At 47.1% G+C, this 13,419-nt stretch overlaps 1 protein-coding gene across 1 annotated transcript; it reads right to left on the bottom strand.

Annotated features, from left to right (window-relative positions):
• Positions 1-1,238: 1,238 nt before the first annotated feature.
• On the bottom strand, positions 1,239-8,686 carry LOC127331501 (B3 domain-containing protein Os07g0679700). Its single transcript, XM_051357680.2, has 12 exons — positions 8,298-8,686; positions 7,032-7,113; positions 6,847-6,948; positions 6,049-6,785; positions 5,761-5,857; positions 5,064-5,238; positions 4,028-4,104; positions 3,485-3,898; positions 3,299-3,348; positions 3,040-3,153; positions 2,406-2,473; positions 1,239-2,250 (listed from the first exon to the last, which is right to left on the bottom strand). Exons 1-12 carry the CDS (start codon positions 8,432-8,434, stop codon positions 1,460-1,462), a joined length of 2,844 nt encoding a protein of 947 aa, XP_051213640.1. The 5' UTR covers positions 8,435-8,686; the 3' UTR covers positions 1,239-1,459.
• Between the last annotated feature and the right edge of the window lie 4,733 nt (positions 8,687-13,419).

Genomic DNA, 13,419 nt, shown 5'->3' with positions numbered 1-13,419 from the left:
TTGGAGATGCCCTTAGTAGGAATACTCGAGCATCTTCGGGTCAGCCTTAGGAGCTACCGTCGGGATTGTTGTCGCGTTGGGTTGCACGCGTGGGGAAGGAGAGGGCGACACCACAAAATACACGTCGTAGATCCCCTCGCCGCCTTAACTCCCTCCTCTCACTCTCACCCCAAATTGTCACATCACATATCAGCGGTTGCACTATCATCGATGGATTGATCGCTTCGCCGTGATGAGGAAGAGCGGGAGGGGATGTCGAGTGGAAGGGGACATCGACCTCGACCGTGACAATCGTCTGCATCGGTGCCCACATTTGCAACGCGACTTCGACCTCGAGCAAGACCGGTCGGCTTCAATGGCGGTAAGCACAACTTCCTTCTTCTTTGATGCTCCTTTTCCGTGGATCTGGACGAACACACATAGTGCAAGAGATTCCAATGGCATTCACACTAGATTTGTTATGTCAACCAATAGAGTAGGTTCGGATTTGCAGATTGCTTGTGATTAATCGAGATGTTGGAATGAGTTTAAGGTTATGAGGAATCCGTTTATGCGGTGCATCGATATATTTGCTCGCATCTGTGAGAACGGGCCGTCGGTCTGTTGGTTAGCTTTGCGTGAGCGCAAGCTGCCGGCCACCGTTCGAGTCCTAGGACTCTTGCTGTGCACTCACGGAGTTTTCTTCTATAAAAAAAACCAACAAGTGCTAGTGTCTGGGTTGGTCTCATTTTTCTTTTATTATGGATGAACTGCATTTACTGTAGAGGGTAGCCGATAGGAGGCAGGGTCTTTTACATGCCTATTCGGTGGCTACTACATGTTTGCTCATCCTTTTACTAGCACATATGCTTTTAGATGGTGCTATGTTAGTAGCACTGGGATGATCATCATCTACCAAGTGCTTTGAACAGTTAAACCATGCCTCTCCTCTTCCTATCCAGTTTAGCAATCCTGGAAATGCTACTAACTTCGCATTTGTCTATATATTGATGTAAATTTTCACCATTCAATTGCCAATATTGGCCCCGTGCACTGGCCACCACTATGATTGATTATGATGTATAGGGGTTGAAGGCTTGTACATGAAATCAGAGTTGCAATTTCTACTCTATTCCTATATTGATGCGTACGTTACGGGTGGTTTTGGGATAAATGTTGCATTGCCGAATGCCTCAGAGTACAACATTGGCCGGTCGACCACCAACCCGCCTTCCATACACAGCATCGAGCCATCGAGGTCGATTACAACGTACAAACGTGATTGCACAGCCCTGTACACCTATGTTACAACGAGAGTCGCGATGAAACCCTATGATTTTCTTTTGCTTTTCACACTAAAACTCACCAGCTGTTCCTTGGAGAGAAAAAAAAGGGTAAGCCGATCAGATAGACACACGTAAACAAGTTAAAAACACCCACCCACTACTTAATTAATACAAGCAGGGTCAATAAGCTCAGTTCAGGCAGCAGCGTTGTCACTGGCACTGACAGCGTTACCCTGGTTCTCATCAGCTGCCTCGTCGACGGCCATATTGTCTGCAGGATCTCTCTCCCGCTCCACCAACGTGAGCTGCCCCTCATCGGAGGGTCGCTCTTCGCTCTCCATTGGAGCAGGTTGAGGAAGAATCGGAGCCGTGCCAGAGTTCCCTTGCTCCACTGCCAGGCTCACGAGGCCATTCTGCTTCATGTAGCTCTCGAGGGGGCGGTTTGCGACCTCGAGAAGGCTGACCATGCTCACCCGAGGCTGTCCACCATGCTGCTCCTCGCCTCGGTTGCCAGGATGAAAGTTGAGGTCTATGTGACTCTTGTTCGTGTCAACCTTGTCGAACATGATCACATCGCCATCTCGTGTGGTGTCCACCGTCTGGGGGGACCGTGATAGGTTACTTCCCTCAGGGTCGTCTCTGCCCATCCAAGCGATCTTCTTGCTCGCCTCTGCTTCCTCTCTTTCAGACTGCCGTTGCTTCTTCCTCATCATCAATGTCTTGAAACGGCGCCTGACGGTCATGCAGACGTTGCAAGTGCAGGACGGGTTGTGCTTTGGGCCCTTGCCGCTAGGTGGCTGGATACACACTATGCAAGTGCAGCCAGGGCGGTGCCGGGGGTGCTTGGTAGTCGTTGCAACCGAAGCAACACCTTGGTTCCCGACCTCTCCAAAGACTGCAGCAGTGGCCAAGGCGTCAAGGTTTGATGGATCCATTTCAGAGATGTTCTGCTTCAGAAAAAAACTGCTCTTCCGCCTCCTGATATCTGCGGCAGTAGTCAGCTTTTTGAGTTATGTTCGCTTACAAAATTGTCAATAGTGATGTCTTAAGCTAAAACTTCCTCTTTCTATTTTTATTTTTCACAAGGTCAAGCTATCCATGTATCCTAGTTTAACGCCAGTAAATCTAAGTAAAGCCTACCTTCATACTGCTGGAGAATACTTTGCAACTCTTTCTGGGCTAATTCTTCAGGTGCAGAGCAGGAACAGCTGCATATGTGTAGCAAAAGATTTAAGTCTAAGTAGCTAAAGCAGAATATGAAATACCGCGATATGGAATAAAATAATATGAAACGGTAGCAAAGAGAATCACAAACTAACTTATATGACTACATGTGCTATAACTGAGGAAAAATACGATGATCACAGAACTAATATATAGTTTGAAGAATAAAAGGATTCATATGTTTTGACAGTATTACATTAGAAGCCCCATATGACTCCTGAACTGATGCAACTAAGTTATTCATAGACGTTATCAAGATATCATATACAAGAGAATGAAAAGGCTCATATCTTTTCAAATAGGTAAGGCAAACAAATCCTTCGTCAAGTAGTCAGTCAGATAATAAAATAAAGGTTGTTTAACTAGCGAAAAATCTTGATCGAGTAAGGTCGTGGTTCAGCCAAAACCAGAATTTGTTAAAAACTTAAACCTAGCTTTCGGTATGCAATTCATCCTTTCACAGCATATACTGGTCATCATAATCGACAGATCCATCCTTTCTCAAATAAAAAAATGATACTGATTTAGTCACAGGCGTGAAATAGTATACCTTTTTGAATCCCATGTGTTGTCAATACATGTCCACTTGGAGGCGACAATAACATTAAGAGGCAACCGGCGCCATTTTGAGCAATCATCACACTGAATCCATTGATCTTGTTCCCTAAATAAACATAATCAGGTATTTGCCAAAATTGGTACAGCTCATACTAAGAACATTTGGGTGTCCACTATGCAAGGACAAACAATGATAATGACATGTTGAAGACTAAAAGTCTGGTGAGATTTTTATTCAATGACTTTCTTACCCCGTAGAACGAACTGTGAAAATTGATCTCTTTGCAAAGACAGGAGGTTCCTGCATATATGTAGTTAAGTTAGAATTCTTTTAACATTCAAGTACATTGCTGAGAATAAACAGTTGTCCTTTTGTTCTTCCAATAAGGGGTTCCCTGAAGTGCTCAAACGGGAAGAACGAATGGTAGCAAGCTTACATCATATTCTTCAAATTCATAGTCCTCGATCATCACAACTGTTGGTTTTGCAGATGGAGCAGGACGTAACAACTCCTGAGCCTCTTCCCAGGAAAGCTTCAGTTCTAATGCATCTTCGGCATCAATTAAAAGCCTCCTGCTTTTAGAACCAATATTGCGGCTTCTTTTTTGTAAGAACTGCAAAGACCCCTCATCTGGCCTGCCACCAAATCTATCCGCCTTAAGCCAACTAGCATCTCCGTCAACTGAGTTAGCATGATGATCAAATAGAGAGCTTGGCTGGAGATCTGCAGCTCCCTTCATTGACTGAAGAAATCCTGAATAGCCGTTTACTATTGATAGATTCTCGTTGGTACTAGAAAATAATGTATCACCGAGAAGGGAACCAGTTGCAATAGCTGAAATCTGTGAGTCCTGTGTAGGAGTAACATAAACACACTGAAGTAAGGCTGGAGGACACAGATAAGGGAATAAGTAAACTATAACAAACATTTGCAGGAACAATAGATTCGCAGCAAGATTGCTTTTTAAATTCTAACTTACTGGCAAATTGACAGTGTTTGTGGCCTTCCGGAAGCCCATAACAAGTTTCCCTCCTGGTTCTATCCGACTGAAAGTCACTGTATACAAAGAATACCATTACATATAAGCAGCTTCACAGTGAAATCACATACGCAAGATATTTCTATGTAGTATATTTAACATTGTATGTAGCAAGGAAACTATGTAGGAAATGAAAAATGTGACTTAATCATGTAAGACCAGACAATGGACAAAACGATCAAGTCACAGATCCCACTTGCACTTGTTTAGTCCAAAATAGTGGCAATGCATATATTTAGAAAGCAGGAGGTTTTTGAAGGGGATTCATGAATTGTTTTCTTACCAAAGTGCAGTTTTACTGCTTTGAGTGTTTTCCTAGTATGAACGCAACGGTAAACTTAAGTATTCAATAGAACAAAATCTACATAGGTTTTCTTTAATTTGCGGGATTCTAGAAATACAGGAAGACGAAAAACATAGCAATTGTATGCAATGGCATGCTGAATCCTAAAAGTAGGGTCGCACCCAATGCTGAAAGCTCCCACACATTGTGGGGTCTGGGGAAGGGGATTTCTAGGCAGCCCGTCCCTTGCTTTTTATTGTGCAAGGAGGCTGATTCGAACCCAGGACCTCCAGGACACAAGTGGAGATACTCTACCACTGCGCCAGGCCATGCTGAATCCTATGTGACAGAAATTCTTTGGTCGCACCACAAGAAATGATAGGATTTTTTTAACAGCTAAGTGTTTGTAATAGCTATTAGAGACAAAAGAACATTCCCATGAAGTTGGACCTTAATGAAAATTAATCCCACGTGACAATGCATGCAACGTAGTTCATAGGCAAAATTGCTAAGGTTTTGAATCCAACATAACAACAAGCTTTACAGAACAATATTACTAAGGAATAGAATCTTCCAAAATTTGTACGGATCAATGAGGCCCTTATTTAAAATCAAGCTTAAAGCATGAAAGAAGTCAATGTATGATGCAATAGAGCAAGTGCTTATAATCATATCCAAGAAGTTACAATTCACCTGTATCACCAGCTTGTAATTGTAAGGACTGTATGCATGGTGTAACACCCTCCAACACATACATTCTGCTGTTGTTATTTGGCCAGAATCTGAACTGAAAATGCCATTCTTTGCCTTTTGCATCTTGAATTGTCAAGGGACGACCTTCCGGCTGAGAGATCGGAGGGAAATATGCCTGCATAGGGTATCTCAGCAACTCAGGATGACAGGATAAGTAAATAAATCCTTATATATTCCATCATCCCACAGTTTTGTGAATGGCACTATCGAAGCAAAATAGCGTAGCCATGAAACAGGTTTAACTTTATCCTTTAGACATGAGTATGAATGACCTCATTAGGAGCCTAAGCATACAAGTATCATCAAAATATTACCACCATAGTAATGAGCATATAGGATTATAGGTAGAATGGCAAGGGTCAAGGGACTAAATTCTAGGTATTGGATTGACTGATCATATGTGTTATAATAATGTGTTAAGATAGGTTTTACACAACGTTTACTTTAGTTTAGAATCAATCTGTTGAACTTAGCCAGCTGGGATTCCCCAAATCGGGGAGCTTCAATGTGCTCCTTTGCATAAAGGTTTTAATTCATAGGAACATTATATGGCAAAGTTAATTCAGCAAAGTGTGGTGACAGTATACTAAAATTTATGAAGAGGAAACACAAGGCTTGCTAAAGAAAAACATATCACCTCAGCACAGGCTTTTGGAAGAACAAGGCGTCCTATGCGGCCTGCATCACTAGCACTTAAAACTTTCTCAAACAGTGGAATGATGGTTGAATTTGAACTTTAATCAAAACATAGTCAAGGAAGACAGCACAATATGTCAATATCCACAACAAAAGGAAAGTATACTGTATACTACATATTGAGATATCACTGTACTACTTGATCAATTTTGGATCATGTAATTTGCTAGCATATGATTTTAATATCAATATTGCCAAGGAGTTTAAGATAAAAAAATATCAAGGATACTCTCCAGAAATTTGCTGCAGCTCTTGGTCAGTAATTCTTGGCCAATACCGAGGAAGTAACTGATTGCGACCCCTTCCCTCAGCAGGTGGTCTCGCAACGCGAAGATGAGGAAAGCCATCTTTCATTGGATCAAAAGCAGCACCTTCGGCCACCCTTGGTGGTCTGCTCAGAAAATGCCGAGCTCTCTGTGCATGCTGAAATGGAGATAATGTAGTGGCAAGTTCCCTTCCTTCAGAAAATGGCGTTGTTGGTGATAGCATAGGTCTTTCCATTGTCGAAGTAGCCTCCATCTTGTTTCCGTTATTAGCAATTCCCAAGCTCATGCTGAGACACGCCTCAGAAACAGATTCGCTTGTTGTGCTCTCAGCAGCTGGATCTCTATTATCATCCCTTCGAGTACATTGGGATTGGGGAGACTCTAGTGCACTTTGAGGCCTAATTAAGAAAGGCAACCTTCCCATGTCCCCCATAGTGAGGGTTGGCTGCTCCCATTTAATCTGCCTTGCTCCATTTTCAATTTCTTTTTGCCTCAGAATGTTACTGCTTTGCCCAGCTTCTATGTTTTTTACCATGAATGGGTGATGGCTCTTGGAAATAATAGCAACAACATCATTTCTGGAGTCAAGCATTAGGGAAGGTGACTCCAACGGTCTACCTGGCAAAAACTCATCGCTCTTACCGAAGAGTCTCTGGTTACTTTGAGACAAGAAAAGCTTCGGGGACACTTGAGATGGAACCTGCGGAAGCAACAGTCAGATTTGGAAAAACAAAAGCAGATCATGCGACAGAGATGCTTACAGATTGAGCTCCAGAGTTTTTGATGCAATTCACACATTGAACTCCTCCGCTATCAAGTAGATCAAAGGAATACTTTGAAGCGACACATCCGCAATGGAGATGCTGAAATTGCAGAGGTCCGTAGAATAATTACGCCAAGCAATTTAGTGGGCATATAAATTCACAACATGTGTCACCAATCTCACCTTCCCACAAAACGAGCAGTCCCTCCAGCCAGACTCCTTTTGGTGGAATATATCGCAGAAGACAAGCTGCTCATATGCCAACCTAAATATACAAGAAGTGATATGGTAAGCATGAGAGTCCAGAAAGCTGAACAGCAAAACTGTAATCGAGCAACAGTTAACCTCGAGATTAAACATGTTTTCCCAAACCATCGGAAACCAACCACAAGAAACCGCCCAGTGCCTCACAACACCAAAATTTTAGCTAGCAGCAATTCGGTGCCAATGGTACAACACAGAGATGTTTGACAACAGACTTTTACCAAGCAGAAGACAGTTCGTCAGGGACACCAATCCGGTCAACACACACATGTAGGATCAATCTCCACAATTAAGCTCTACTTACCACGCAGGCAAGCAAGCTGTATGTTGTGTCGCAGCGATGATAGTACTAACCGCAAGCATGATTGGAGCCACAAAGTCAACTCTACTTTCTGAAAACTGCTACATGTGCAAAAGCTACTGTTTCCACTTGGCGCAGTTTGCGCACAGATCGTATTACTTCGGATCGAATATGAAGCCACTGGAAAGTGGGGAGATCAGAGATACTATAGCATAAATAAAACCGTCCAGTTTCGCAACACCAAATTTCTTTTACCAAGCAGCAATTGTGAGTCAACCGTATATTCAGCAAGCAGACTGCTACCAAAGGGGAAGACAGCGCCCGTCAGAGAGACCAATTCGGCTTCATGTAGCTGCTCAAAGCAACCGGACGTTGATACCATCTGAATTCTGCATGATCTCTACTACACAATCAAGCAAGCTATCTGTTCTAGATGAGCTGTAATAACCGCATGCAAGCCACAGCGGAGGCGTCGAGTTAGTCAACTCAACTTTGTACAAACTGCTAGTTCGTAGTACATGTGCGAAGCTACTGTTTCCAGTTGGCACGGGTTGCGTTGCGCACGAATCAGAGATTGCCTGGGTTGGAATATCATCAAGCCGCTGGAAAAGGGGGAAACAAGAGGAAACGGAAATATAATCTGTATACAATTTGGGCACTGTGAGAAGGAGGAGCAGAGAGATTCGTCTGCGCTCTCCTCGAGAGAGAAAGGGGTCAGAAGGCATGGAGACGAACTAATTCATCCAGCAGATTGCGAGGCAGCCATCCATCCCGCTAGTAGGACACGAAGAACGGAACCCCACGCGCGCGGGCGCGGATGCAGAGCAGGGCGGAGCAAGCAGCGGGGTTGAGAGGATGTACTAGCAGTGTGTGTGGGGTCGTACCCGCACTTGTCGCAGAGGAGCGCAAAGCCGGCGCCGGATCGCAGCGGCCAGCCCTTCCTCCACTCCCCCGCCCCCGCCGCCGGCGCGCCGCACGCGGAGTTCATGCACCTCTTGGGCGTCGCCGCCGCAGCCGCCATGGCCGATGAAGCTGCCCCCACCAGAACAGGAGAGCCCAGTCCACCTCACCTCATGATACGGAGGAGAGCAGGAGGGGGTGGGGGAGGCGTAGTTTTCCGGTGGATGTGGAGAGAGCAACCGACGCGCGCAGGAACGGGCGATCGCTGGCGATTGGTGCATGCGGGCGCGGACGGATGCGGGGAAGCCAAGGAAACACGAGGCGAGATGGGGGAGGAGGAGGCCGGACGCAGCAGCTACGGGACACTACACTACTACTCGCTACGGCCCTACGGAGTTGGAGTACCTTCTACTCGATGGGAGAATATTTGCTCTGGATTTGATTTTCTTTTTCTTTCTCCGTGAAAATCTCGAAAGCGACGTGCGATGGTAAAGCGGGCGTGGCTTTTTGTTCTTCCTGGGATGGCTCGGCTATGCCGCTGTCCGTGCGTGCATGCACGACGGACGGACATGCTCTGTTTTTTCTACATTTCCTGCCCCGCTGGCTGGCTGGCTGTTGCTCCCCTCCACCATCCACCTTGCTGCAGGCCATGTACTTGCGTGCCGGTACGTTCGTTGAGGGAGTTATGGGCACAAATGCCAATCAGTAATCAGCCGTCAAGCTAGAATATCTCTAGCTAGATCTCGCAAATGGGCAACCAGCAAGACTTTGTTTCTGACAACCGCGAATTTTGAAACTGTAAATCTAAAACAAAATGAATCGCCGTTGCATTTTGAAACTGGTTCATCCATAGTATTTAGGTAATTTACATATAATCGAACCAAAAGTGTGAATTAGATCATATAGTTAGTTCATGAACCCTAGATATGCTAGCCCGGAAACTTCGCCGGGATTGGGGGTGGTTCTGCCAGCATCGAAGGCTTCACTCCAAGTCATTGGCCGAGGTGCCACACGCTAGGCCTCCTCGATTTGCTGCTGCTCCTCCCGAACCGCGTCACGACGGCAGTTGGCGCTCCCACACGCCAGAGATGACTGTGGCGAGGGAGTGGTGGCGCTCCCACTCCGCTTCGAAGAGCGTTGTGTCGATGTCGGAGTCGGCAAGTCATGGGCACAAATGCCAATCACTAATCTGCCGGTAGCATGTGTTAGAGCATCTTCCGCAAATGTGCGAACCACAAAAATCGCTTGTCACGACTCCAAACAACTTTTGCAGAGTGAAATTTATTCTAGGAGAAGATACATGTAAAATAAAATACATCGTTGCCTGATTTTTAAGCGGAATTGTTGGGAATCAGACGCCTCGGATTTATTAAAACGCAGTCGCCTACTCGGCCACTAGATTAAAGTCATCAAGATTAGTGCAATCTTGTTATTTTGCGTCAGGAACTCTTTTTCTCCAACGGCGCTGCAAGCTGATTTTTTGGATGTGGCTTGTCAATTGCTATTGCTTTATCGTGGGCGGTTGTCTTTTTGATGGGCTGCTTTGCTTTGATTATTTTCCATGTATGTGTAGCATATGTTGTTTAGCATTTCTTTTCTTATGTGCTAGTTGTTCTTTGCAAAAAATAAAATAAAATAGCGACACATGTGGTGCAGCTCAGAAAATTGTCCTGAATCGTGCTAGTTTAGGAAGTGATCCATTGTTTGTACTTTGTAGCTGAGATTTTCCCAGCTGATTTTTCCAGTTGCATGTGGAATCGTGGATCGTAACAGAGATATTTTCCATCTCGGTTTCATGCGGGTAATAATTGAGTTTTTTTAGTTGCATGTGGACCGTAACTGAGATATTTTCCATATACATGTGGGTCGCAAGAATTTTCCAATTGCATGTGGGTAGCAACTCAAGTTGGAGTCGGGATTTTTTTCTCTTGATTATGTGGGTCACAATTAAGATTTTTCCGTTGGGCGCAGGTTTTAGTATTTTTTTAAAAAAAATGTGGATTGCAATTGAGATTTTTTCAGTTATTATAACTGTGATTATTTTATTTGACATGCATGAGTGAGTAATAGATATTTCGTGGGCAAACCCTTAAAAAATGCGAGCGGGCGCATTTGCGGTACCATAAGTTGGAGCCAGTACCAGCACTCCTACTTTTGCATTGGCATGTGGTGCTACTTTCGCGCATGCGTGACAGAGTTTAGTTTATCCCAGATTGTTCTTTGGGAAGAAAACAAAAAGTAGAGGATGAACTGCATGCGTGTCTGCGCTGCGCGCGCCTCTGTGGGTGCAGGTCGCAGGCGGGCAACCTCTGCACGCAGCGAATTGAATGCGAAGAAGGGAATTGGCAGAGAGTAGAATGCCTGGCAGGGAGGCAGGCAGTGGCCGAGCTGCAGCTTCAACTCTTGAATGCTCGCCGGCTCCGGCGCCGGCTGGCCGCGCTCGTGTGGCGTCGCTTTCAGGTGGGTGGGCGGAGCCCTAGTACTGACGACGCACGCACGCACGTTTCCAGCCGGCCACGCGAGCGCTCACTTCCACGTACAGTACAGGACGTACGTACGTGCTCCGGCGCGGCACACGGTGGACGTACGTACCTCGTAACGAGCGAAAGAGGGCAGGAAAAATGGGAGCGGCACAGCAATTGAAGGCGTCGGCAGCCGGCCGGGAGCGGCGGTCATGGCCGTGGGCCGTCGCGGTCGGGGAGACGGACGTGGCTGGCCTCTAGACTAGATGTGACAGCGCAACCGGTGGGGTTCCCATCTCGCGTCACGTGACCTCTGCCTCGTCGCACGTTCGTTGCCTACGTCGTGCGTATCCTTTCCCTGCAGAGTGCAGACGAACGACGTGGCGCGAGCGCTTGCGTCCGCAGGCCCGCATGCTGGCGTCGGCCACTGCAACCCACGAGTCGGGACCCCACGGGTCAATGTCGGGTATCGGTGGTGAAAACGAGGCGCCAATGCAACTTGCCAAGAGTGGACGTATAGTACTACGTACTGTACAGGTACGTAGAGGCGTTTGCGTGGGCACGAGGTGAGGTGAGGCTACGTGCACCCGACATGTCGCGCGTCGTCGACGGCGACGGCTCGGATCGATCGCACGCACGGGCGCCCGGCTGGGCCCCGCGTGGAAGCGACGACGGGGATTGAGATTGATTGAGGGCGACGGTGACGGTGGGAGTGGGAGTGGGAGGAGAGGGAGGGATGATGAGGCTGCGCGCGCGCATCGGGAAGGAACGAACGTGACATGGGGGATGACTATTCGCTCCTAGGCTACGCTAGACTGTACTGTGCGCCATGGGTGTGCGTGGGAGCAGCAGGTGGTTCGGCGCCGTGGCAGTTGGGCGGGCCCCGCGCGTCGTGCCGGCCGGGTTTGGATTGGGTTCAGTTTTGTAGCGGTTCGGTTTAAAAAATAAAGTGGGCGACGGCAGATCTGTCGGGCACGGAACGGAGGGGCCGGTTCGGCTTGTCGCTCGACGACATCGGTCGCCGGGACGTTCCTCCGTATGTCGCCGGTGGCGCGCCATGCACCAGCGGAGTACCTAGTGTTTGGTGGTACGACGAGAAAAAGGAAAGCAGCATGTTTTGCTCCTCCGTGGCGCCAGTCCGATGCTTTTACTGCTACCACTTCACCCATTAGAGCTATCTCCAGCGATGCCATTGAAACTGACGATCTACAATGCCAGACTCTTGCATCACGTTTAGAGCATCTTCAGTCGCGTCCCCAAAGCAATTTTGGGCTCGTCGGACCAAAAATAGTTCTAGCGTGTCCACCAAAATCTATTTTTGTCCGGCGCGCCCCGATACGGTGTCCGGCGTCCCGAGCCCGTCGCACCGGGCACGCCGGACACAACGAAAAGCGACGCGACGCGGGCCCGACGTGTCAGCGGCTCGAAAGGCTAAAACCTCATCGCCTACCTTTGGTCAAGCGACGTTAATGGCGTCTCTGTTTTCCCAGGCGACGCAGGGACGCGTCTCGTCGTGCATGGACGTGTGGCCGTCCACGCCGGCGTTATTGCGTGCAACCACCCGCTGCCGCCGCTGTACATTAAGACACCCTGCAGTTCGTCCCCCAATTTCTCACCGCTCCCAAACCTTCTCGTCGCCGCCGCCTCCCCCCTCCCAGATCTTCTCCTCGCCGCTCAAAAATGTCGAGCTCGTCCTCCCGAGAGATCGCCGCAGCGAACGGCTTCGGCCGCGGCAGCCTAACCGTGCCGGAGGCGTGGGCGATGTACCACACGCCCGATATCCAGTCCCGCCGACATGCGGCTGCCAAGCAGCGGCGGCTGAAAGATGGTCGTGAACGGCATGGGCGTCCAGCCGCCGCCGAAGCCGGGCACGGACCAATGGAGGGATGACATCAATGCCCGGCGGGCTCAACTCACCGCCGACGAGCGGTTGGATCCGACGTGGGCGGCCAACAACAACGACCACTGGTGGAAGATGTTGGAGATATGCCCAAGAGGCAATAATAAAAGTGGTTATTATATATCTTTATGTTTATGATGAATGTTTATATACCATGCTATAATTGTATTAACCGAAACATTGATACATGTGTGATGTAAACAACAAAAAGTCCCTAGTATGCCTCTTAACTAGCTTGTTGATTAATGGATGATTAGTTTCATAATCATGAACATTGGATGTTATTAATAACAAGGTTATATCATTATATGAATGATGTAATGGACACACCTAATTAAGCGTAGCATAAGATCGCGTCATTAAGTTATTTGCTATAAGCTTTCGATACATAGTTACCTAGTCCTTATGACCATGAGATCATGTAAATCACTTATACCGGAAAGGTACTTTGATTACATCAAACGCCACTGCGTAAATGGGTGGTTATAAAGGTGGGATTAAGTATCCGGAAAGTATGAGTTGAGGCATATGGATCAACAGTGGGATTTGTCCATCCCGATGACAGATAGATATACTCTGGGCCCTCTCGGTGGAATGTCGTCTAATGTCTTGCAAGCATATGAATAAGTTCATAAGAGACCACATACCACGGTACGAGTAAAGAGTACTTGTCAGGAGACGAGGTTGAACAAGGTATAGAGTGATACCGATGATCAAACCTCGGACAAGTAAAATATCGCGTGA

The sequence above is a fragment of the Lolium perenne genome, chromosome 2 (genome assembly GCF_019359855.2).
Source record: "Lolium perenne isolate Kyuss_39 chromosome 2, Kyuss_2.0, whole genome shotgun sequence".
In the NCBI taxonomy this organism is placed as follows: Eukaryota; Viridiplantae; Streptophyta; class Magnoliopsida; order Poales; family Poaceae; genus Lolium; species Lolium perenne.
The sequence above is the reverse complement of the archived record's forward strand: the minus strand, read 5'-3'. Positions and strand labels throughout refer to the sequence as shown.